The sequence below is a fragment of the Eretmochelys imbricata genome, chromosome 1 (genome assembly GCF_965152235.1).
Source record: "Eretmochelys imbricata isolate rEreImb1 chromosome 1, rEreImb1.hap1, whole genome shotgun sequence".
Classification (NCBI taxonomy): domain Eukaryota; kingdom Metazoa; phylum Chordata; order Testudines; family Cheloniidae; genus Eretmochelys; species Eretmochelys imbricata.
Window position 1 is genome coordinate 113,783,124 of NC_135572.1, and position 21,571 is coordinate 113,804,694.

Sequence of the window (21,571 nt, forward strand, 5' to 3'; positions counted from 1 at the left end):
GCAGGCTGAGGCTGTGTCCACTAGACCACGCTGGGGTCTCCTCCCAACCATCAGGGGAATGATGGACAGCCGCCTCCCTTTCCCTGGCCCTCTCATGTTGGTCCACCTGCAGAACTGCGTGTGTATGAGCAAATCAGGTAATTGCACATGTTGGGATCCAATGGCACTCATACTGCCCATTTTTGTAAGAAAGCATGGTGCAACCTTTGAAAATCAGCTCACAGTATTTCCTTGAGCATGCTATTAAGAAATTCCATGGATCGCAACAAATCCTAAAGTGTCAGTTAAAGTTCTGTATTTACAGAAAGTTTCATGGCATTTGACAGCTAGCAGCATTCCTCTTATGTTTTAAACAGGCAAAGATTTCAATGTCTAATATTTTGCTGCCTTAAATTGGTTGTAATACAATGCTACCCATTGACACCTAGAAAGGTTCCCAACAGGACCATGAACAGCAAAAAGTCTACAGCTCTCTTGTGAGTGCCATTCAATCTTCTGCACTCTATTATTATACATGCACTAAATTGATTTCCAGGCAGCACAAACGAATACCAGTCTAAAAATTGTTATTTCAAAAGCTGATTGAATCTACTGTAATTTCCACAGTGACTTCTTTTCTTTTCTTTTTCTTTTCTTTTCTTTTTGTCAGCTAAATGCCTCTGTATTAGTCACTACCTGACAGCCTCGTCTACAGCACTGTAAGACCTGCAGTCCCATTTCATGAACATTGTCAAAATGAAAATCAAATACAAATAATTTTAAACCAATTTGGCTTGCTGAAAAATCAACCCTTTTGTGAGAAAATAACACAAAATTGTGTCACCAATGACAATCACAATTCATGGCATGATATTTAAGAGTCACTTACTGCTATTAATGCATTAATACAAAGCAGATTAATTTGCTGTTCATGGAGATAACTCTATTAGAGTTAGACAACTGGAAAGATTTCAGAGATTTCAGTGACGACAGAATGGCACAACGTACTACTCTGCTGTGCCTACCATCTACACTTGCCAGCTGGCAAGGAAGTCCTAATAGCAACATACTACAGTGACAGCACCACAGAAATGGAAACGCTGCTTGAATTGAAATGTTAAGGGGCTGGGATGTCACTCTGTAGCAATGAACCGGTATTGAAAGTGATAACACTTGGTAAGATTGGCACAGAAATTGTTAAACACTGCTGTGGGCTGGGAGTGAGCACCTGGGAAGATGAAAGAAATAATAAAAGTGACCACTGTAATTAAAAAAAAAAAAAACCCCACTACAATAGAACATAGGAAATGGCTTTTATCTTTATAGTTTTAAAATATATTTGCCCTGGGGCACTTTCTTAAAATGGCATGGGAACATACAGAGGGTGAGCCAGCACAGGAATGAAACTTTGGACTAAATTCTGACCTCAGTGTAAATCTGAAGTAACTCTCCTAAAGTAAGTGGATGGCTCCAGGTTTAACTGAGATTGGAATCTGGTTCCTTGTTGGATTTGTTGCTTGTAGCACAAAGCCTAGCCCTGATGTGACTGTGTGTATGGGAGTGGAGGGGAACTAGGTTAAATAAAAACAGTACTAGACTGGATCCTGAGATACTGTGCAAGAAACAATTAAATAGATGTTGTGCGATTCTGTGGGCTAGAATTTGATCTCACACTGGTATAAATAAACTGCAACTCTTCTGAACTCAATGGAGTTAAACTGGTGTAAAACTAGTGTGAGGTTGACACCGGGCCCTATAAAGAGCTACACAACTGCTACTGCATAAATTGCTAACAGAATCCTTCCATGAGCACCTCAATACGCAATGGGGAATGCACCAAAGGCACCGTCTGTTAGACTGGTCCAGCATGTTCCTTTCTCTGTGCTCAGTTAACTCTGCTGACCCTTACAGAAAAGGGGGAGGGGTCTTATAGGTGGCTAGAGGAGAGTAGTCCATGCACTCAGGGAATGAAAGAACTGGTCATTATGTTTGGTCATTATGCAGTGAGCCCAATGGGGAAGGACAGGTTTGTCATCTCTTCCCACCTTTTACACCCATGCCACAGCAGGTATAATTTGGACCAGACATAAAACATTATTAAAATTGATTTATTCTTGTCCTTTTAATTGTGGGGCAGTCTGGAGAGCTGTGTCTGGGGAGGTCACAGGGGACATCATGGTACCCACTCTAACAGGGGGGTTACTGACAAAGATCAGAGACAGACATACATTCATTTCATTGTATTTCCTAGTTAGAGTAGGAGGGGGGAGCAGGCATTGTAAATTTGGGAGGGGTCAGTGAGAAGGAAACCAAATACTCCTACTTTGTTCTCCTTAGCTACACCCACAGACTTTATGACTGTGCCACCACAAAGAGGAAAGAAGAAAAACAGCATCTGGTTTCTCTGGCTTCAGATACTGACAGTGTCATGAAGTCCAATGAAAGAATAATAAAATGCAGTGATATGGAAAAGACCTGTATTAGGTTTGCCTAAAGGCTTGTCTACACTACTGCTAAAGTCGATGTAACTTACATTGCTTAGGGATGTGAAAAAACCACTTCCCTGAACAACATAAGTTACACCTACTTAAAGCGGTGTCTACACCGCGCTATGTCGACGGGAGACGCTCTCTCACTGACATAGCTTCTGCCTCTCGTTGAAGTGGAGTAATGACCTCGACAGGAGAGTGCTCTCCTGTTAATATAGCATGTCTTCTCCAGACACGCTATCTAGGTGCAGCTGCATCGATTCAGCAGCGCCAGTGTAACACAGTAGTGAAGACAAGCCCTAAGTCCACTTCCCTGCCAATACAGGATTATTCCTCCGTTTACATTTACTAGAGAAACCTAACTCTAAACATCCCATGGCACTGTAAATGAGTCTGATGGTTACAAACATCTTTTTTGTAAGAAACATGGGGTCTGACTCTGATCTTGTTTACACTAGTCATGCACTGATGTGACTCCACTGACTTAAATGGAAAGATAACACTGTAAATGAGGTCGGAATCAGATCCAGGATCTCTGGAACGCAAACAGAGAATCACAAATGATGAAATGAAGAACAAGGCTAAGATTCCCTGACTGAAAAATCGTATCTATGCACTGTTGTAGCCACATTGGTCCCAGGATATTAGAGAGACAAGGGCGGTGAGGTAATATATTTTATTGAACCAACTTCTCACCCACTTTGTCTCTCTCTAATATCCTGGGAGTGAGGTGGCTAAAACAACACTGAAGCATACAACAATGGAAGATATTGAATTTTGCCGCCTGAAATAGAAACTCCACAGCTTGAAAAAGGAAGCAAAACTTAACAGACATCTGCTTCCTGAGCAAATACAAGAAATGAAACATCATCCCCAGAGGTCTCGCCATCTATAACCCTCTGACCACTATATACAATTCCAAATGTCAGAAGTTGGTCCAATAAAAGATGTTGCCTCACCCACCTTGTCCGCTAAAATCCTATCTATGGCAAGGCAGTGTTCATGCCATTGAACAGAGGATAGCCACACAGGCTCTAAAAACTGATTAAACAGGAAGCTTCATCAGCAAGGTGAAAGCTAAAATTAGCATTGAAAAAGCTGATGAAATAAAGACGAGTGAAATCCTTAGATGAAAAATAGATTATTCATTGTCAGAGAGAACAATAGACAAGACATAAAAATAATTACAAGGTGAAGACGCTAAGGGATAAAACAGTGGTAGAGAGGAAATTGCTTAGGCAAAACAAAGCAGCTACAGGTAAAGAGTAAAAGAACAAAGGGAGATGGCAACATGATAAAAGATGGTTGAGAATGCAGTTATAAACTTATTCAGGAGGAAAAAATTGCATGTGTAAATGACACTGGACACTCAAGAATGTGAAAGTGTATTACAGGGGGCTAGGACCTGTTCATTTATCTGAGAAGATTTTATAAGGAGCACTAAAGCAGTCATCAAGAGATCACGTTTTATAGAGCATCAAGTATACAGAACAGAACAAGGAACTAAAAGATCCTTAGTGCTTTAGTAGAAGAGGCAATGACCATTTGCATGCTAATAAAGTTACCTAAATTAAGTGAGCAATTTAGGCTTTTTTAATTGTTTTATATTTTAAAATTAGCATTTAATAAACATTTTACAATCATAATATAGTATCACAATTAATATAATATAAAATTGATGATTGCTTTGGCAACTGGTATAATATAAAAGTATAATATATGAAAAAATGTAATATAAAATAGATTTTAAAATACAATATCAAATATAATACAAAATAAAGTAACAAATATAAAAGATCTCTCAAACTGAAAAAAAAAACATTTCATTCCAATAAGGATCTTATCAAAACACTACATTTCATTTTTTTTAAACAAAATTTAGTTGAAATGGACATGTTCCCACAGAATAATTCCCATTAATTGAAATGGCATTTTATGATGGAAAAATGTTCTATTAGAAATTTTTTGACCAGCTCTACTTGTAGATTTTGCCTTTTTAAAAAAACCCTATACTTCTCACATGTGTAGTATCAGTGCGTTATCCTGTGGACAGAAGATGAGTCAGCAGCTTTCTGATAGGCTTGGCACAAACGTCATTCCAAAATGAGGTCTTGACTTCTAAGGGATTCCCATTGGCTGCTAAGGATATGTTTACACTGCAATTAGACAGCCTGGCTGGCCTGTTCCAGCTGACTCAGGCTCATGGGGCCCAGGCTAAGTCAGCTGCGAACCAGCTGAGCAGCGAACAGCAGAGAAGCTAACAGAGGGAGTTTGCCTGGGATTGCCTGAGAGGAGGTACGCTAAGGGCTGCATTAAGAAGGCTGTGTTGGTGAGTATCTGAGTGTCTGTTGTGGGGATAGTTTGACAGTTTGACCGTGTGCTGGATTGCTGGTTCGAAAAGTGTGAATTGGGAGTGCTTTGTTCCAGGTGAGCCTTGAGTGGGCCTGACTCTTATAAAAAGCCAGTCAGCTGTGAACCAGCTGAGCAGCGAACAGCAGAGAGGCTAACAGGGGAGAGCCCACTGAGGCTTACATCTTGCCGGCTTCTCTGAGTAGTTACTACAACTCCTGAGGAAGCTCATAGAAGAAAGGTAATATGGATGGGGAGCGTTCAGCTGTTGTGACCTGCACTGGATGTGCCATGTTTGTCTTTCTTCCACAGGACAGAAGCGACTTTGTCTGTACAAAGTGCAAGCTGGTCTCCATATTGGAAGAGAAGGTTCAAGGTCTGGAGCAATAGGTATTGACCCTGAGTTGCATAAGAGAAACTGAAGATTTCCTGGACAGACGTCAGGATATGCTTCTACAGACACAACGTTCTGAAGATTCAGAGCAGGCTGCACTGTGGGGACAGGAGGACGGTGAAGAAATTTGGCAGCATGTGACCTCCAGAAGAAGAAAGGGGAGAGTCCATGTACCAGCAATGCAGATACAGGTAAGTAACCGTTTTCATGTTCTCTCCACAGGTACTAATGCGGAGAGTGGACTAGATGATACATCTGAGGGAAAGGAACAAAGGAGACTCCGCCGATTGGAAGGCATGAGATGCACTGTCCTAGGGTTGGGGGTTCCACGACCACCACTCCCAAGAGAAGGAGGCAGATGGTGGTGGTCGGGGACTCTCTCCTCAGGGGGACTGAGTCATCTATCTGCCGCCCTGACCGGGAAAACTGAGAAGTCTGCTGCTTGCCAGGAGCTAGGATTCACGATGTGACAGAGAGACTGCCGAGACTCATCAAGCCCTTGGACTGCTACCCCTTCCTGCTTCTCCACGTGGGCACCAATGATACTGCCAAGAATGACCTTGAGCAGATCACTGCAGACTACGTGGCTCCGGGAAGAAGGATAAAGGAGTTTGAGGTGCAACTGGTCTTCTCGTCCATCCTCCCTGTGGAAGGAAAAGGCCTGGGTAGAGACCCTTGAATCGTGGAAGTCAACGAATGGCTATGCAGGTGGTGTCGGAGAGAAGGCTTTGGATTCTTTGACCATGGGATGGTGTTCCAAGAAGGAGGAGTGCTAGGCAGAGACGGGCTCCACCTAACGAAGAGAGGGAAGAGCATCTTCGCAAGCAAGCTGGCTAACCTAGTGAGGAGGGCTTTAAACTAGGTTCACTGGGGGAAGGAGAAATGAAAGCCCTGAGGTAAGTGGGGACGTGGGATACTGGGAGGAATCACGAGCAGGAGCGCGCGAGAGAGGAGGGCTCCTGCCTCCTACTGAGAAAGAGGGACGATCAGTGAGTTATCTCAAGTGCCTGTACACAAATGCAAGAAGCCTGGGAAACAAGCAGGGAGAACTGGAAGTCCTGGCACAGTCAAGGAATTATGATGTGACTGGAATAACAGAGACTTGGTGGGATAACTCACATGACTGGAGTACTGTCATGGATGGATATAAACTGTTCAGGAAGGGCAGAAAAGGTGGGGGAATTGCATTGTATGTAAGAGAGCAGTATGACTGCTCAGAGCTCAAGTATGAAACTGCAGAAAAACCTGAGAGTCTCTGGATTAAGTTTAGAAGTGTGAGCAACAAGGGTGATGTCGTTGTGGGATTCTGCTACAGACCACCAGACCAGAGGGATGAGGTGGACGAGGCTTTCTTCCTGCAACTTCACAAACAAGGTCAGCTCCCAGACTGCTGCGCTGGGCATCACAACATGGGGAATAGATGGCCAGCCCTCTGTGGAGAAAGAGGTGGTTAGGGACTATTTAGAAAAGCTGGACGTGCACAAGTCCATGGGGCCGGACGAGTTGCATCCGAGAGTGCTAAAGGAATTGGCGGCTGTGATTGCAGAGCCATTGGCCATTATCTTTGAAAACTCGTGGCGAACAGGTGAAGTCCCGGATGACTGGAAAAAGGCTAATGTAGTGCCCATCTTTAAAAAAGGGAAGAAGGAGGATCCTGGGAACTACAGGCCAGTCAGCCTCACCTCAGTCCCCGGAAAAATCATGGAGCAGGTCCTCAAAGAATCAATCCTGAAGCACTTACATGAAAGGAAAATGATCAGGAACAGTCAGCATGGATTCACCAAGGGAAGGTCATGCCTGACTAATCTAATCACCTTCTATGATGAGATTACTGGTTCTGTGGATGAAGGGAAAGCAGTGGATGTATTGTTTCTTGACTTTAGCAAAGCTTTTAACATGGTCTCCCACAGTATTCTTGTCAGCAAGTTAAAGAAGTATGGGCTGGATGAATGCACTATAAGGTGGGTAGAAAGTTGGCTAGATTGTCGGGCTCAGCGGGTAGTAATCAATGGCTCCATGTCTAGTTGGCAGCCGGTGTCAAGTGGAGTGCCCCAGGGGTCGGTCCTGGGGCCGGTTTTGTTCAATATCTTCATAAATTATCTGGAGGATGGTGTGGATTGCATTCTCAGCAAATTTGTGGACGATACTAAACTGGGAGGAGTGGTAGATATGCTGGAGGGCAGGGATAGGATACAGAGGGACCTAGACAAATTGGAGGATTGGGCCAAAAGAAATCTGATGAGGTTCAATAAGGATAAGTGCAGGGTCCTGCACTTAGGATGGAAGAACCCAATGCACAGCTACACACTAGGGACTGAATGGCTAGGCAGCAGTTCTGCGGAAAAGGACCTAGGGGTGACAGTGGACAAGAAGCTGGATATGAGTCAGCAGTGTGCCCTTGTTGCCAAGAAGGCCAATGGCATTTTGGGATGTATAAGTAGAGGCATAGCGAGCAGATCGAGGGATGTGATCGTCCCCCTCTATTGGACATTGGTGAGGCCTCATCTGGAGTACTGTGTCCAGTTTTGGGCCCCACACTACAAGAAGGATGTGGATAAATTGGAGAGAGTCCAGCGAAGGGCAACAAAAATGATTAGGGGTCTGGAACACATGACTTATGAGGAGAGGCTGAGGGAACTGGGATTGTTTAGTCTGCAGAAGAGAAGAATGAGGGGGGATTTGATAACTGCTTTCAACTACCTGAGAGGTGGTTCCAGAGAGGATGGTTCTAGACTATTCTCAGTGGTAGAAGAGGACAGGACAAGGAGTAATGGTCCCAAGTTGCAGTGGGGGAGGTTTAGGTTGGATATTAGGAAAAACTTTTTCACTAGGAGGGTGGTGAAACACTGGAATGCATTACCTAGGGAGGTGGTAAAATCTCCTTCCTTAGAAGTTTTTAAGGTCAGGCTTGACAAAGCCCTGGTTGGGATGATTTAATTGGGGATTGGTCCTGCTTTGAGCAGGGGGTTGGACTAGATGACCTCCTGAGGTCCCTTCCAACCCTGATATTCTATGATTCTAACTCACGGAAGTTACTAGATCGCAGGCCCTGGTTCTCATGGAACACTACAATCACCCTGATATCTGCTGGGAGAGCTATACAGCGGTGCACAGAGAATCCAGGAAGTTTTTGGAAAGTGTAGGGGACAATTTCCTGGTGCGAGTGCTAGAGGAACCAACTAGGGGCAGAGCTCTTCTTGACCTGCTGCTCACAAACAGGGAAGAATTAGTAGGGGAAGCAAAAGTGGATGGGAACCTGGGAGGCAGTACCATGAGATGGTCGAGTTCAGGATCCTGACACAGGGAAGAAAGGAGAGCAGCAGAATACGGACCCTGGACTTCAGAAAAGCAGACTTTGATACCCTCAGGGAACTGATGGGCAGGATCCCCTGGGAGAATAACATGAGGGGGAAAGGAGTCCAGGAGAGTTGGCTGTATTTTAAAGAATCCTTATTGAGGTTACAGGGACAAACCATCCCGATGAATAGTAAATATGGCAGGTGACCAGCTTGGCTTAACAGTGAAATCCTTGCTGATCTTAAACACAAAAAAGAAGCTTACAAGAAGTGGAAGATTGGACAAATGACCAGGGAAGAGTATAAAAATATTGCTCGGGCATGAGGAGTGAAATCAGGAAGGCCAAATCACACCTGGAGTTGCAGCTAGCAAGAGATGTTAAGAGTAACAAGAAGGGTTTCTTCAGGTATGTTAGCAACAAGAAGAAAGTCAAGGAAAGTGCCTCCCTCATTCAGTAAGGGGCCACAATCTAGTGTGAGAGGATGTGGAAAAAGCTAATGTACTCAATGCTTTTTTTGCCTCTGTCTTCACGAACAAGGTCAGCTCCCAGACTACTGCACTGGGCAGCACAGCATGTGGAGGAGGTGACCAGCCCTCTGTGGAGAAAGAAGTAGTTCGGGACTATTTAGAAAATCTGGACGAGCACAAGTCCATGGGGCCGGATGCGCTGCATCCGAAATTGCTAAAGGAGTTGGCAGATGTGATTGCAGAGCCATTGTCCATTATCTTTGAAAACTCATGGCAATCGGGCGAAGTCCCGGACGACTGGAAAAAGGCTAATGTAGTGCCAATCTTTAAAAAAGGGAAGAAGGAGGATCCTGGGAACTACAGGCCAGTCAGCCTCACCTCAGTCCCCGGAAAAATCATGGAGCAGGTCCTCAAGGAAGTAATTCTGAAGCGCTTAGAGGAGAGGAAAGTGATCAGGAACAGTCAGCATGGATTCACCAAGGGCAAGTCATGCCTGACTCATCTAATTGCCTTCTATGACGAGATAACTGGCTCTGTGGATGAGGGGAAAGCAGTGGACGTGTTGTTCCTTGACTTTAGCAAAGCTTTTGACACTGTCTCCCACAGTATTCTTGCCAGCAAGTTAAAGAAGTATGGGCTGGATGAATGGACTATAAGGTGGATAGAAAGTTTGTTAGATTGTCGGGCTCAACGGGTAGTGATGCCAGCATGGATTCACCAAGGGAAGGTCATGCCTGACTAATCTAATCGCCTTTTATCATGAGATTACTGGTTCTGTGGATGAAGGGAAAGCAGTGGATGTATTGTTTCTTGACTTTAGCAAAGCTTTTGACACGGTCTCCCACAGTATTCTTGTCAGCAAGTTAAGGAAGTATGGGCTGGATGAATGCACTATAGGGTGGGTAGAAAGCTGGCTAGATTGTCGGGCTCAACGGGTAGTGATCAATGGCTCCATGTCTAGTTGGCAGCCGGTGTCAAGTGGAGTGCCCCAGGGGTCAGTCCTGGGGCCGGTTTTGTTCAATATCTTCATAAATGATCTGGAGGATGGTGTGGATTGCACTCTCAGCAAATTTGCGGACGATACTAAACTGGGAGGAGTGGTAGATACGCTGGAGGGGAGGGATAGGATACAGAAGGACCTAGACAAATTGGAGGATTGGGCCAAAAGAAATCTGATGAGGTTCAATAAGGATAAGTGCAGGGTCCTGCACTCAGGACGGAAGAATCCAATGCACCGCTACAGACTAGGGACCGAATGGCTAGGCAGCAGTTCTGCGGAAAAGGACCTAGGGGTGACAGTGGACGAGAAGCTGGATATGAGTCAGCAGTGTGCCCTTGTTGCCAAGAAGGCCAATGGCATTTTGGGATGTATAAGTAGGGGCATAGCGAGCAGATCGAGGGACGTGATCGTCCCCCTCTATTCGACATTGGTGAGGCCTCATCTGGAGTACTGTGTCCAGTTTTGGGCCCCACACTACAAGAAGGATGTGGATAAATTGGAGAGAGTCCAGCGAAGGGCAACAAAAATGATTAGGGGTCTGGAACACATGACTTATGAGGAGAGGCTGAGGGAGCTGGGATTGTTTAGCCTGCAGAAGAGAAGAATGAGGGGGGATTTGATAGCTGCTTTCAACTACCTGAAAGGGGGTTCCAAAGAGGATGGCTCTAGACTGTTCTCAATGGTAGCAGATGACAGAACGAGGAGTAATGGCCTCAAGTTGCAGTGGGGGAGGTTTAGATTGGATATTAGGAAAAACTTTTTCACTAAGAGGGTGGTGAAACACTGGAATGCGTTGCCTAGGGAGGTGGTGGAATCTCCTTCCTTGGAAGTTTTTAAGGTCAGGCTTGACAAAGCCCTGGCTGGGATGATTTAACTGGGAATTGGTCCTGCTTCGAGCAGTGGGTTGGACTAGATGACCTTCAGGGGTCCCTTCCAACCCTGATATTCTATGATTCTATGATCAATGGCTCCATGTCTAGTTGGCAGCCGGTATCAAGTGGAGTGCCCCAACGGTCGGTCCTCGGGCCGGTTTTGTTCAATATCTTCATAAATGATCTGGAGGATGGCGTGGATTTCACCCTCAGCAAGTTTGCAGATGACACTAAACTGGGAGGAGAGGTAGATACGCTGGAGGGTAGCGATAGGATACAGAGGGACCTAGACAAATTAGAGGATTGGGCCAAAAGAAATCTGATGAGGTTCAACAAGGACAAGTGCAGATTCTTGTTGAAGTGCAAATTCATCCCCATGCACCACTAGAGACTAGGGACCGAATGGCTCAGCAGCAGTTCTGCAGAAAAGGACCTAGGGGTGACAGTGGACGAGAAGCTGGATATGAGTCAACAGTGTGCCCTTGTTGCCAAGAAGGAGTAATGGTCTCAAGTTGCAGTGGGGGAGATTTAGGTTGGATATTAGGAAAATCTTTTTCACTAGGGGGGTGGTGAAACACTGGAATGCGTTACCGAGGGAGGTGGTGGAATCTCCTTCCTTAGAAGTTTTTAAGGTCAGGCTTGACAAAAGCCCTGGCTGGGATGATTTCATTGGGGATTGGTTCTGCTTTGAGCAGGGAGTTGGACTAGATGACCTCCTGAGGTCTCTTCCAACCCTGATATTCTATGATTCTTTGATTCTAAGGAATTGTTTAATTGCAGTGTAGCTGTTTGGGCTCGGGCTGCAGCCCACACTCTGGGACCTTCCAACTCACAGGACCCTTGAGCTGGAAGTTCTAGCCCAAGCCTGAACGTCTATCAAGCAATTAAACAGCCCTTTAACCCTAGTCAGGTAGCCTGGGTCAGCCACAGATTTTTAATTGCAGTGTAGACATACCCATTGTGCCCTCAACTCCTGCGGACCTCCCTGCCTTTGGTGGTAATTAAGGGGATGGGTAGGATCTCACCTCAGTGAGCTCTGTCTCAGTAGGAAGAAGCATTTAGAAGTCAAAAGAAGTTGATCTCTCTGAGTATCTAGCATGATTGGGCTCCCAATTAATTTGGAAATTCACTTCTCCTTCCAATGTATCTGAGCTCATGGCCCTTAAATATCATACATGAGAATGTCACTGGTCTGAGAAAGAAAGAAAGAAAGAGTCCCTGTGTTGCTCCTGAAACTAGCTCTGCCAGAATTAAAGCATTTTTGCAAAACTACTGTACATGAGGAAGTGCAGGGTTATTAAAACTACTGTATCCATTTGAAATGAAATCTTTTAAATTCCATCTTAAATAAAAAGATGTTCTAAGTTATCAAGTGCTGGTACATGGCAGAGTATTTTACTCATAATGGAGCAGACTGCCAGACACAGCAAAACAAACACATCTTGAACTACACCCACTGGTAGTAAGTAAGGAAACAAGAAACTGCTTTTTACTTTACCTTGGTGAAGGTTAAACAGTCCTTGTCTTGGTCTTTATCCTTTATTTCAAAATCGTAAAGTGCTTTGCCCTGAGGCGGAGCTTGTGGAAGGGGCTTGATACACTGGATATAGCTGGCTGGAAAGAAGCCATGGTTTCCATTGAGCTCTCCGTGATACCAATTCTCATCCACCTTTCGTCGTAGTATGATAATGTCACCTTTGGTAAACTTGAGGTCACCAGGTTCTTTTCCCTCATAAGTGTAGAGAGCTTTACCATAGGGCAGTTGAGAAATACTCTAAAAAAAACCACAATAGACAATCATTTTAAGTAAACTTATAATATGCACCAACTTTTCCTTAAATTTTCCAACTACTAGTAGCTAAATGATTATCAGCAACAGATCTACCATGGTGACTCCAATTTATTACAATACAAAATAGTCTAAATTTCATGCAAAAAAATCAACATTAGTACAACACTAATGTTGACAAATGAAGCACTTAAATGTCAGGAAATGGCAGAGCTGAGGTGAAAGTTCACTATAATGCTGATGCATTGTCCTTAGGCTGCAAACTACTATTTAATTATATGATTAATTATATTTATTTGCTAATTCATACACTATATAATATGTAATTTGGAATTTCTTATAAAAGTATACATGCAATAAGATAAATACTGAGACATACAGTCTTCAGGCTTCATTTGATTTTTAAGTCAAAATGAGATCTACAAAACAAACCAAGTTTGAAGGAAATTGGTTCAGTAGCTTACAAGTTATCAATTGAAAGATATTAAGTTGAGACTTTTTTGACTCAGTTTGTTAGAACAAGTCCAAATGAATTGTAATTGGTTTTGTGTTTTATAACCAAATCCTCTTAATCCTTTCAAACTGCTCAAATCGCTTGGTATTCCCTAAGGACTACTGTATGTACATACATAATTTTAAGTTTAAAGATTCTGTAGTCTCTGAGTTAGTGTCAGTGGGTTTTTGGAGGGGGGTGAGGGAGTGAGAGAACCTGGATTTGTGCAGGAAATGGCCTAACTTCATTATCATGCACATTGTGTAAAGAGTTGTCACTTTGGATGGGCTATCACCAGCAGGAGAGTGAATTTGTGTGGGGGGGTGGAGGGTGAGAAAACCTGGATTTGTGCTGGAAATGGCCTAACCTGTTGCTCACTTTAGATAAGCTATTACCAGCAGGACAGTGGGGTGGGAGGAGGTATTGTTTCATATTCTCTGTGTATATATAAAGTCTGCTGCAGTTTCCGCGGTATGCATCTGATGAAGTGAGCTGTAGCTCACGAAAGCTCATGCTCAAATAAATTGGTTAGTCTCTAAGGTGCCACAAGGACTCCTTTTCTTTTTGCGTATACAGACTAACACGGCTGTTACTCTGAAAAGTGTCAGTAGGGAAAATATTTTTAGAATAGGAAGAATGTATTAGGTTCATCCCCTCATAACTGATATGTAACCTTCACTATAACTTACAGAACTATAACATCTTTCAGACTGTTTCCCAAAACACTTTAGAGATCTTGCGGCTCAGTGTTGCCACGCTCTCTCTATATAGATAAATAGGTGCCAACTTCAATTATATATAATAGAAATGATCCAAGAGGGAGCTGTACTCTGCTAGGGCCTGCTCCCGCGCCTATTGAAGTTCATGGCAAAATTTCTATAGACTTAAATAGGATCAGAATTGAGTCTGTAATGAAGCCAATTGCTTACTCATTACCCTTGGCCTGCTGTCGATGATTTCGGAAGTTGTAACTGAATAGACAAGAATAGAACAGAGGGAAGTTCAGCAAATAATTTAAGGAGGTTACCCAGCTCCCAATTTCCATTTGGGCCAAATCATGCCTGGTCCTTTTGAGAGTTCATGGGGCAGAGGGAGGTGCAAGGAGCCTTTCCCCTGGGTCCCTTTGGGGTAAGACACACCCTACAGGGGGCATGGCAATGTACCCCATTGCCCTCGCACTCACCAGCAGAGCTAGCAAGCTGTGCAAGAAGCAAAATGCTTCACCATCCTAAAGGGTGCATTCCTCTGCATGCCTTGCAGCCCCATGAGGGATTATGCAAATCCTTCCCACAGCTCCTGTGGGGGTGGTGAAAAATTGCCTTTCCTACCACAATGCGGCCAGTGCCTATCAGGAATGATTTGGCCCTTTGTTCCGCAATGTAGTGAAATTATGGTCGTTACTAGTTTATTTATAAATTCTTTATAAATGTTACAGGATTTTGTATTGTTTGTGTATGCATAGATATTGTCTTTTTTCCTTTCTTTACAGTGGCTGTCAGCTAGGACAGGTGACTGGTGGGAAGGGTATAAAAAGCAAGGTATTTAAAAAACTCAGACATTTTACAGAATGTTTATGATTCCTTGACTTCTGGGTGGTGTTTTTTCTGAATAAAGAACTAGACGTTTATAGGAACAAGAATAGCATCTGCAGTTACACTAGCTAGGGTAAAATTGCAAGAGCTATTAATTGTGATGCTTCCAATGTGAGGGGGTGGGAAGGTCAAGAAGAAATTCCTCCCCAAGTTCTATACAGGAAAAATAGATGCTCTATGGAGCTTTTATGCCTACCTCTGAAGCACCTGGCACAGCCAACTTTTAGACACAGGATACTGAATTAGATGCACCATTGGTCTGTTCCGGTATGGCAGTTCCTATGTTCTTACGACCAAATCTCTCTGTGGGCTGAGCAAGAACACCAGCCTGTAATTTATACTGCACTATAACTCCGTATGGAATGTCTAGATTCTGGACACAGTAGGAGGAGATTTTTCATCATTCATATGTTGCACTCATATCAAAACTCAGATCCTATAGTCATCTCAGTACACCAATATTAATTTCATTATTTTATTTGCAAAGTGATTAGGCACTTAGGTGTTGTCTTGATTTGGGAAAGTGTGTGTGATGGATTCCACTGTCTGAATTATAGTGATAGAGCCAACTGCACATATCATAGCACTGTCTCTGTTGTCTGGGTAAGGATTTAATTTCACTGCCTCACAACACAAACTATCAAATTTATCATTGCAAATTTCTCACACATTTTTGGTTCTAGGTGACATCTGCCTAACCTGTTGTCAGAGACAAACAGTATGGAAGAAAGTTCTCAAACATAATGAACAACATAATATCAGGAAACAGAAAAGTTAATGGCCACATAACACTGCTACAAAACCCAACCTCCCAAGAATGGCTTATTCTATGGCATCATCCTATGGTGAGTTAGTCATACTGTTTCCAACACAACTTATCTCTGCTGCTATGGCGACATCCAGTAACACTGAGGCACTGCCCATCTAAGCATTTTAAAGATTAAAGAACTTGCTGGTGTTATATACTGGGGCACTGCATGCATAGTGTTGCCTATTTCATTCTAGAAAAACAATCCCATGCTTTGCTGAAGGGAAGGTTATAGACTCTGATAGGAGCACTGAGACAGGAAAGAAAGTGAGATTTATGACTCTAGTACTCTGCCTATGGAAGACAATTTCTCTAATATAAAATAAACGCCTCGTCAAGTATTCACTACACACGAACCACTACGGATCCAGTTATAGCATGACACACAATACACCCCATAACAAATCCTGTACTTAAAGCATGGCTATGCTCAGAAAAGTGATTATGTGAAGATGGAGGTACCCAGGCTCAGATCAGATTCATACTTCTCTGGCCAATTTTTTTTTAACTACTTTTTCATTATGATAGAAGTGCAATGCCAATAGTGTTAAAGGAGAGGAAACTGGATTGTATCCTGGCTGATGAATTATTGGCAGAATTGTTTATTAAGTTCCATTTGTTGCGTCTTTATTACGGGTGATTAAAGCTGGCCAGAATTATTTTTTTTATTCCACTGAAAATACAGAATACAAAGTGTATAGTGCTCACTTTATATTTATTTTAATTACAAATATTTGCACTGTAAAAAACAAAAGAAATAGTATTTTTCATTTCACCTAATAAAGCACTGTAGTGCAATCTCTTTATCATGAAAGTTGAACTTACAGATGTAGAATTATGTACAAAAAATAACTGCATTCAAAAATAAAACAATGTAAAACCTACAAGTCCACTCAGTCCTACTTCAGCCAATCACTTAGATAAACAAGTTTGGTTACAATTTGCAGGAGATAATGCTGCCCGCTTCTTGTTTACAATGTCACCTGAAAGTGAGAACAGGTGTTTGCATGGCACTGTTGTAGCCGACATCGCAAGATTTTTACGTGCCAGATCTGCTAAAGATTCATATGTCCCTTCATGCTTCAACCATCATTCCAGAGGACATGCGTCCATGCTGATGATAGGTTCTGCTCAACAACAATCCAAAGTAGAGCGGACCGATGAATGTTCATTTTCATCATCTGAATCAGATGCCACCAGGAGAAGGTTGATTTTCTTTTTTGGTGGTTCGGGTTCTGTAGTTTCCACATCGGAGTGTTGCTCTTTCAAGACTTCTGAAAGCATGCTCCACACCTCATCCCTCTCAGATTTTGGATGGCACTTCAGATTCTTAAATCTTAGGTCAAATGCTCTAGCTATTTTTAGAAATCTCACATTGGTACCTTCTTTGCATTTTGTCAAATCTGCTGTGAAAGTGTTCTTAAAACAAAGGTGCTGGGTCATCAGCAAAGACTGCTATAATATGAAATATATTGCAGAATGTGGGTAAAACAGAACAAGAGACATACAATTCTCCCCCCAAGGAGTTCAGTCATAAATTTAATTAACACATTATTTTATTAACGAGCATCATCAAGCATGGAAGCATGTCCTCTGGAATGGTGACCGAAGCATGAAGGGGCATACAAATGTTTAGCATATCTGGCACGTAAATACCTTGCAATGCCAGCTACAAAAGTGCCACACGAATGCCTGTTCTCACTTTCAGGTGACGTAAATAAGAAGCAGGCAGCATTATCTCCCGTAAATGTAAACAAACTTGTTTGTCTTAGCGATTCGCTGGACAAGAAGTAGGACTGAGTGGACTTGTAGGCTCTGAAGTTTTACATTGTTTTGTTTTTGAGCACAGCTATGTAACAAAAATCTACATTTGTAAGTTACACTTTCACAATAAAGAGATTGCACCCCAGTACTTGTATGAGGTGAACTGAAAAATACTATTATCATTTTTAAAGTGAAAATATTTGTAATAAAATTAATAATATCAAGTGAGTTCTGTGCACTTTGTATTCTATGTTGTAATAGAATTTTTTCTGAAATTATTTGATTTTTTTTCTACTTTTTCATTCTGATAGAAGTGCAATGCCAATAGAGTTAAAGGAAAAAAAAACTGGATTGTATTCTGGCTCATGAATTATTAGCAAAATTGTTTATATGAAATTATTTGAAAATGTACAAAAACATCCAAAATATTTAATACATTTCAATTGGTACTGTATTGTTTAAAAGTGTGGTTAATCACAATTAATTTTTTAATTGCAATTAATTTTTTTGAGTTAATCGCGTGAGTTCATTGCAATTAATCAATAGCCCTACTTAACTTACATCTCTCTTGCTGCATATTAAACCTATTACTTCTTGTCCTACTTTCAGTGGACATGGAGAGCAATTAATCGCTATCCTTTTTATAGTAGCCATTACTATATTTGAAAACTGTTATTCCATCCCCCTTTAGTTTTCTTTTCTCAAGACTAAACATGCTTAGTTTTTTAATCTTTTCTCACAGATTTTCTAAACCTTTTATCATTTTTGTTGCTCTCCTCTGGAATCTCTCCAATTTGCCCACATCTTTGCTAAAGCGTGGCACCCAGAACTGGACACAGTACTGTATACATGAGGCATCTTAGCTACAACTCCGATTAGGCAATGTCGAATCCTTTCCAAAACTATATTTTAAAGTTTTCAGCTGAATTTTTTGTTTTGCTTTTGTATTCAGCTATGATTTTTTTGAGGAAAAGTAAACAATTTTCTTTGGAAAGCAGCCACTTTTTGTGGAAAACTTTGTTTAATCAAAAGCCCAATTTTCCATGGAAAAACAGGTCTGATAAAAAATTGACAGACCCTGTGAGTCTGAAAGACCCCAGTTTGACTTAAAGATCCCAGATTGAGTTTTCAGAATTGCAGGTAGAAAAAACCACCTCTTTCCCTGTAAACGCATTTTATATGATATAGACTCGGAGATCTAGACAGAGACGCAAACATGAAGTGTGATGCTCCCATTCTAACGGAGTCAGTTTTCAGATGAACTACATTTTACAGTTGGTCGGGGAGGGGTGCTTTAGAGAGAATTTCAACAGCATAATTGAGGAAAAAAATTTGAAAATCCTCCTTTTTATGATTCTTCAAGTAATTATAGTTGCAGGATTCAGTAGTCAGGAGACAATACACAAGCTCTCACTGGTCATATTTATGAAATTAATTCAGCTTCCAAACAAGTAACCTGACTGGGCTTTTTCTGATCGTGGTGGCAAAAGCAGTTGTTTTCATTAGTCTGTATGTTGAGTAACCCATCAAATTTAGAAAGGTTTGAGTAGGTTGGAAGAATGAACTTTTATTTTGTTTCGGTTTTATCTCGCTGCATTACAAAACAGCAGCAAAACCCACACCACAGAGTATGTGCTAATTATCATCAGACACCCCCATCCCAACAAAACATAGCACACTCTACCGATAGTTTCAAGCTTTAGCAGCTAGTTTTCAAACCTTTGTACAACCTACTTCTGACCTTATTACTCGCCATTCTCCCACTTGACTCCTCCTCATTCTGTTGGCTCTGTAGGATAGTGTTGTCAGCCAAATTTACAGTCTAATTCATAATTGTAATCTTTTAAAGTTCTGCCTAAAAATACACTGTTCCCATTCTCTCTTGGCATACTAGCTCCCCAGGCTTATCCCGTTTACACTCACGTTATGTTCCATACAATGCTTTTAGTCATATTTTATCATCTTCAATAGGCACAGATGGTCTTTCCTACAAAATTCTCTAATTTAAAGCAGGCTGTGACATGCTGTCAAAATGAAAACCCAGGGAACCTGTGGCACGGAATGATTTTGGAGGGAGCCAGAAAAATATGCATAGCAGTATTTTAGCAGCTGGAGGGATAGGGAGAAATTAAACACTCCTTTCTCAGCCAAGTACTACCCTCCTCTTCCTCCAGATCTTTTCTCCCCTCCCCCAAACCTTCCACTCTTCCAGAATAAAGATCAGGCTGTGGTACAGCAAGGGTGCAGTGAGAAAAAACAAACCAACCAGCGTTTACTCCTTTGCATCCCCTTTATTCTTTTCTCTCAGGCCCAACCCCTTTACTATGTTATGCCTGCAACTCCAGTACCTTTAACAAAAATAATCTTTTTTCCCGTTCCAAATCCTACCTTACTTTTTGCTTTCCCCCCTTCAACTCTATACTGCTTCCCAGAGGTTAAAGTAGATTAAAACAGGAGAGGGACCTCTCACCACATCAGCCAAAGAAAGGGAGCTGTAGAGGAGCGCTGCTTATCCAAACCAGAGAGAGGAGGAGGAGCCGCCCTTCTCCCTGGCTCCTCCCTTACTTTGACCTTCACTCTTTTCTCCTCATGCACATCACCTCAACCAGCTATTCTCTCCAGCTTGGATAGAACTGCTGCTTTTCCCCTCTGTCTACATTAGAAACTTAAATAGACCTATGTTAGGTTGACTTACAGCCACTGCAGTAATACTGTGGTGGTTCATGTCCACACTACCCTCCTTCTGTCGCTGGTGTGCGTCCTCACCAGGAGTGCTTCCACCCACTTAAGAGGGGCAGCGTGGGAGGCTGAGAGCCCAGGCTCCTGAGGAGCTGGGAGCCTCCAGGCAGCAGCCGGGCTCCCTATGGGGAGTCGGGAGCCCAGGCAAAAGCCAGTGGGAAGCCAGGTGGGCACAGCCCGAATGGGAGTGGGGAGTGTGACGGGCACAGCCCAGCTCCAAGTGAGGAGCCCAGGTGACAGCCTGGCTTTCTTGCCAATTTTGCGCCTCCATGCTGGAGCTGTGAAATTGACAAGAATGATAGGCAACAGCACATGTAAGTAACCCACAGTGTCTACCCAGACACTGTGTTGCCCTAACTACACCAACATAAACCCTACACCTCTCATGGAAGTGTAGTTATTATGTCAGTGTGGCAGGGCACTTACATCAGCAGGAGCAAGGCTGACATAATTAGGTCAGAGTAAGCTGCCTTACCTCAACTTAACTCTGTAGTGTAGAACAGGCAATAGTCACTCACAGGTGTAGCTTCACAATCAAACAGCCGCTATATCTGACTATGTACTAAGAAATTGATTAGCCACATTGATTTCTCCTTGCATTTCTGAGGCTAACTAGAATTCAGCTAAGAACACGGGTACTAAAGTTTAAGTGGCTTTGTTCTGTTTGTTTTGTTTTTTGTTTTTTAAGAGGTGGAGTTGAGGAATCATAGCCAACATCAATATCCAACCTTTTTCTCTGCCAAAAAATACTTTGGTACAATGCTGAATTCTGCCAAGATTTCTTTTCCATTTTAATCAATCAATATTGACACAAAAGCCTGGAGCATTAATACACTGAGAAACTCTTTACAGATGACTTAATGATATGTTGGCAACTCAATAATTCTGCATTTATGTTTCAGCAAAGTCAAACGGCAGCCGTTAAGCAGGAACCTGCTGGCAAATTGACAGAAAACAACCACGAAGCAATTACATGGGAATACTGGAGGATTTTTCATTACAGACTCCAAAGAGCAAAAGAAAAAAAAAGAGTTTGTTTCCAATAATCCTCTTGGTAGAAGCTTTGTACTGCAAGAACTGCACACTTCTCATAGGTCTTTAGTTTTGAAAAGCTAAAGTACAGAAATGTTCTGTCAATATGTTTTAAAGTAATGGAAGACTGGAAGACATGTCAAAGGTTATCGGCTCCAGTGAGCAGCAAACGAGGTCACTACAAGTAACAACATGTATTCTGCACTTATCCTACTAATGAAATGCAGGTTCATACAAAACATGCTTTCATTTCATAAATAAATTCACATTGTTTGGGAAGTGGAAATAAACAGTTTATGATGCAGCCAGTTTTACTGGACATAGCAAACAGATCTTGAATGTCTAGAAAGAGAGCATGCCACACCTCTTAACGTGGTTTTACTAACAAGAATTTGCCAAGAAACACACACATACTCTGTTGTACATAAACATCTCCTTCCATTCTCAAAGCAAATGGGCAAGTTCTCAGAATGGGAGGTGCATAAATAATCCATCCGGTTGGTTCA

At 42.4% G+C, this 21,571-nt stretch overlaps 1 protein-coding gene across 1 annotated transcript in view; it reads right to left on the minus strand.

The window, feature by feature from the left end:
- The window catches only part of SH3RF3 (SH3 domain containing ring finger 3), a 387,371-nt gene that overhangs the window by 111,524 nt on the left and 254,276 nt on the right, over positions 1–21,571 (minus strand). Inside the window, exon 2 of the mRNA XM_077807084.1 lies at positions 12,347–12,622. Within this exon, the coding sequence (XP_077663210.1) occupies positions 12,347–12,622 (276 nt within the window). The remainder of the gene's footprint in view (positions 1–12,346; positions 12,623–21,571) is intronic.